Genomic DNA, 4,865 nt, shown 5'->3' with positions numbered 1-4,865 from the left:
TCCCTATTTCCAAAACAACGCCTTAGTAGAAATCATTTTAAACAATGAAATACAAAGCATGAATTTAATATAAGCTGTGTAACTGCTTACATATGTCTTAGTTGCAGTATAATTAAGGTCTCCCATGAAAGTTTTATATGGCAAAGAGTAAAAATATGCATTTTAACTACACTAAGCAGAAGAATTGACTTTTTTCTTTCATGCAAGTAAATTAAGTACAAATAAAAATTGCTGAAGAGCACCAGGGCTTTAACAGCCTACACAGGGTTAGCACAATGTTTTTTGAACCTTGTTGCATGGCTTGTGATTCCATCACTCTGGAACCAAAATATCCTTTTGTTTCTACAGCTAACAGAGATAACTGAACCTCCCCCACCTTTGGGACTGCAAGGATTTACTTCTTCCAGTGAAACAGAAGTTGGGGAGAAACAGCCTCAGTTGCAAAGGTAATACAGAATTTTCTTTGCCAGCAGTGAGAAAATCTGTGGTTATGAGTAGCATGGATCCCAAACAGCCCGTTTCTGCAGGCAGGATGGAGTATCACCCTGGGCATCAGCCTGTAACCAGGATCTGTAACTGTCATTATGTATTTTTCTGTTATTTGTCTGAGGGATCTTAACTCACAAGTAGCAGCGTGAGCTTGCCTTGCCTTTTACAAAGTTCACTTCTGTTTTGTGAAGGTGTGTAAAATATAAGAAACAACTTTGTGTCTCTTTCACAGTGAACTCCAGGTCTCTGAAGATACTCAAGTCCATAAACCCCCTTGTTCTGAGGGTAAGTATTTACATTTTTTACCATTAAGGAGAAGGCCTTGTTAAAGGGATTGTTCTTTTATATGAATAGCAAGATTGGAACAAACTAAACCCAAAAGTTTAGGTGGATTAGAAGAATGAAAATGAGAATGTTCTAGTGGTGCCTTTAACTGTATTTGACTTAACTGTATTTGGCAAATGGCTGAGCATCTGAGGTCACTCCTTGAAAGGACTTTCAAGCAGAAGAGCTTTTTTCTTTTAATAGCTGAAGAGCTTTCTTCACACTTGAACATATGCAGTCTCACTACTATCTGTAGAAGAGTTTAACATTAACATTAATCTTGATATTATCTTAAGTCCTCCTTTTACCTCAGAAGATTTAGTAGAGGAATAAAATCAGAAATTACACGTTCAGTTTTGTTGGGGAGGGTGTGTGCTGAAGAAGTTTTGGTTTTGACTCAACTTGACTACTGTTGACAGAGATTATCCAGCCTCCTGATGCATGCCCAGACACACGAAGGGAAAGGGGGCTTCTAGACTCTGAGGATGAACAAGAGCTGCAGAAGGATAAAGCCAACCTTGGGAAGAAAGGTACAAATTCTGAAGCACATTGTCAAAAGAGCAAGGTAGCTAACCCAACATGGTGGTGAAAGTGGGGTTCATTAACATGACAAAACCCAGCTTTTTTAAACAGGGCTATTTTAATGTCAGTTCTGTAACATCCTGTGGGACTAGTATTTTTAGGGCTGTGTATTAAATGTTTTCAGTAGCATTGGATACGTAGTTGTGGAAACCCTGTTGGTTTGGTCTAGTGTGAGGAGTCTCTGCCCATGGCAGGGGGTTGGAACTGGATAATCCTAAATTCCTTTCCAACCCAAACCATTCCATGATTCTATGATTTTATGATTTGTGATTTAATAGAGCCTCTTGGTTTTCCTTCACAGATGTAGGTCTCCTTCCCTCACAGGATCCTTCTACGTTTTTCACCGTATTTGATGAATCCTCTACTTTGGCAAATCAGAATATAAGGTAGAGTTACTCAAGATTTAGATTTCAAAGGGAGAAACCAAAGTATCAAACCACTTTGTGTGGCAGCTGAAGTACTGTACAGTTTCTTATGTGGATGTGGGGTGGCTTTTTTTGTTTATATTGTTTCATTTCATGACCCTGCTTGGGAAGTCCATGATGAGGAAATGCTCTCCTGTTGTTCCTTTTCAGTCCACAACTATTTAAGCTGCTATGTAAACTCATTCTAGAGAGCTGTATGTACTGTACATTACTGATAGTTCTGTAGTAAAAAGCAATAGATTGAAATTGTTGGTAGACTTGAACTCTTGAGAATCTCTGTTGAAGATCAGAAGCTGCTCTGATAAATATTTAATGGAATGTAACTTTATCTTAGTTGTCCTGCAGATCATGCACAGAAAAGTGCCCGGCGTCCTCTTGCTGTTCGTAAACCTTCAGGTTGTCTAACTGCAAATGAACACGTGTCACCAGAAGCCTCTGTAAGGAAACAGTTTCCTCCATAGCAGATTTCTTGTCACAGAGAAACCAACATAGAATGTTTTACTGTTGAACTGAGTGAGATTGGCTGGACTGACACGATGAGCCACAAGCAAGGACGTGCAACTTCTGTCTGGCACGGCAATACTTGAATTCATAGAATCATAGAATGAATCATAGAATGGTTTGAGTTGGAAAGGACCTTAAGATCATCTAGTTCCAACCCCCCTGCCATGAGCAGGGACACCTCACACTAAAACTGGGTGATGCTAAGATTATGCTGGAAGCTTTGTGGTTTTATTAGGCTTTAAGGTGGCCAAAACACAAATAATGTTGGTTCTACAGTCGGTCTGGATAACTACGTGGTTCTGCTTTACATGTTCTATGTGTCTCTGCCCAGCATTTTAGTAAATACTTTAATGGTTGGACTTGATGATCTTGAAGGTCTTTTCCAACCTAGTTGATTCTATGATTCTAATAATGAGCTTGTAACTGAACTGAAATACACTTCTGCAGTAGCAGATACTAAGTAGCCTTTAGCAGTTCTTAGCAGCTCTGCAGTGCTCTAGAGGGTAACAAAGCTACTCTTTCTAGTTGTGGAAGAAATGTGCAATTACAGTCAGGGTGTAATCAGTTTGAGTGTCAGGTTCATGTTGAAAGGTGGTGGGGTGGAAGAAAAGGGAGAGAAATGTTCAGCTTTTAAATTAGAAGAAAATTTGATGTAAAATCTACAGGCTTTTCACTGTCTTTTCCTGTTTTTCTCAGGATGAGCTGATTGGAATTGAACCTTTGGCTGAAGATGCAATTGTGACAGGCTCCTACAAGAACCAAACCATTTGTGCCAACCCAGAAGACACGTGTGACTTTGTTAGGGCTGCCCATCTGGCTTCAACACCCTTTCATGGGGTGGTAGCTCAGAGAATCCCAGATCCTGGTTTGTCCCAGAGTGTCCTGAAGGAAAACTGTCCGGAAGCTAAAAGCACACCCCTGAATCAAGAAACGCTGGTGTGTGAGGGAGTGTATAATGAAGCTCTGTGTGTAAATAAACTGAGGTAAGTAACAGCAAAGTATCTTAAGCCCCTTCTCCTGTCTTTGGTTGTGCTTTTACTATTCTGTTGTTGAGGAAACAATTTTCTGAAGAGATCAGGGTATGCTGAGGACAGTCATTTTTCTAGCTCACAGTCCATTTTGCCTCAAGCAGATTTAAGAGGCAATAACAAGCCTACTTGGCTTTCCAGCATTACTGCTGCAGGACTTAACTCCATGCTTTTCCTACCAAAGAAATTGCAAGGAAATTAATAAACACATTCTGTCTTTGGAACCAGAGATTAAAAGTAGGCTTATCAGTTCCTTTTCTGGTTGTATGCTTCTACAGTTATTTTAGTATATAAAATGCATCTGGTGATCATGGCTTAACTTCTACAGAGGAGAAAAGCTGGAGAGAAGGAAAAAACCTGTCAAACAACCTCCTGTTTCTTACTGTAAAGAAAAAAGCATCCATTGTGTGGGGTTTTCTCGGTTTAGAACAGTTTGATTTGCTAGCCTTGGTATGCACACACATAGACCATGCTGAAGGTGTTTGCTTACTTGGCAAGTTCCCTGATTATAATTAGAAAGAAAGAGCAGGAGTTATTTCCCACCCAACTCTCCACTGCTTTAAAAGCACTGTAGGTCTGAATTTTGGTAGTGGAGTAAGAAACAGTATTTCTTCTGTTGTAACAGTCATATTTAATGGCAGAGAAGATTAATCTGTAGGCTAAGCTTCTGAGTGTAAACAATCAGCTAAAATGAAGCTCTGACATAACTATTGTTTTTCCACTAGGATAGGAAAGGATTTCTTTGTGCTAAAAAGGAGTCATGGGGTGCACTGTATCCTTTCAGAATCATGAGGCTGATGTTGTCTGGACACTGTATCTTCTGCAAATCTGGTTAACTGATGCCTTCATTTACAGCCCAATCATGGAAGCAAGCCTGGAAGATACTCACTCCTCAGGTGGTTCTGTCTCCTCAGGATCGTCTCTTTCCTCTGTTACACAAACATCTACTATGAAATACCTGCATATCCCTCAGAAACTGGAGCTTGCCCAGAGCTTGCCTGCTGAAACAGCTGCTGATTCTGGAGGGATCAGTGAAAACACGACTGGTTAGTACTAAACTGAGTTGCACTTACAACAAAGAAGTTGTAACTGTCACTAAACTATGGTGCTTTTTCTGTTCTTAGTATATTCTGCTCTGCTTTTTGTCTATTTCCCTGTGTTTGACTTGTAACTGAACTTGTGTCCCTTGTCAGAGTAGTAGTGAGGTATACGGTGAGCAAAAGTTATATATATAAAAAAATATTAAATCCAATAGATGTAAATGTTAAGATGATGAAGTAGTTACTTAAGGTGTTAAAGTTGGGGGGTGTAGGAGTAATGAGGTCAAATTCTGAAGTGAAAAATTTTGACTGGAGAAGAGAAGGCTCGGGGGGGGCCTAATCGCTCTCTACAACTGCCTGACAGGAGGTTGTAGGTTGGTCTCTTTGCCCAAGGAACAAGGGATGGCACAAGAGGAAATGACCTCAAGCTGCACCAGGGGAGGTTTAGATGGAGATGAGGAACTATTTCTTCC

The 4,865-nt window shown here is 40.1% G+C and overlaps 1 protein-coding gene across 1 annotated transcript in view; it reads left to right on the top strand.

The window, feature by feature from the left end:
• The window catches only part of BUB1B (BUB1 mitotic checkpoint serine/threonine kinase B), a gene marked incomplete at its 5' end in the record, with an annotated part of 24,338 nt that overhangs the window by 9,785 nt on the left and 9,688 nt on the right, over nucleotides 1-4,865 (top strand). The window contains 6 exons of the mRNA XM_010015378.1: nucleotides 349-446; nucleotides 722-774; nucleotides 1,697-1,781; nucleotides 2,155-2,257; nucleotides 3,021-3,307; nucleotides 4,208-4,398. Of these exons, the coding sequence (XP_010013680.1) occupies nucleotides 349-446; nucleotides 722-774; nucleotides 1,697-1,781; nucleotides 2,155-2,257; nucleotides 3,021-3,307; nucleotides 4,208-4,398 (817 nt within the window). The remainder of the gene's footprint in view (nucleotides 1-348; nucleotides 447-721; nucleotides 775-1,696; nucleotides 1,782-2,154; nucleotides 2,258-3,020; nucleotides 3,308-4,207; nucleotides 4,399-4,865) is intronic.

This window comes from Nestor notabilis, unplaced genomic scaffold (genome assembly GCF_000696875.1).
Source record: "Nestor notabilis isolate BGI_N333 unplaced genomic scaffold, ASM69687v1 scaffold305, whole genome shotgun sequence".
NCBI classification, from domain to species: domain Eukaryota; kingdom Metazoa; phylum Chordata; class Aves; order Psittaciformes; family Psittacidae; genus Nestor; species Nestor notabilis.
The sequence above is the reverse complement of the archived record's forward strand: the minus strand, read 5'-3'. Positions and strand labels throughout refer to the sequence as shown.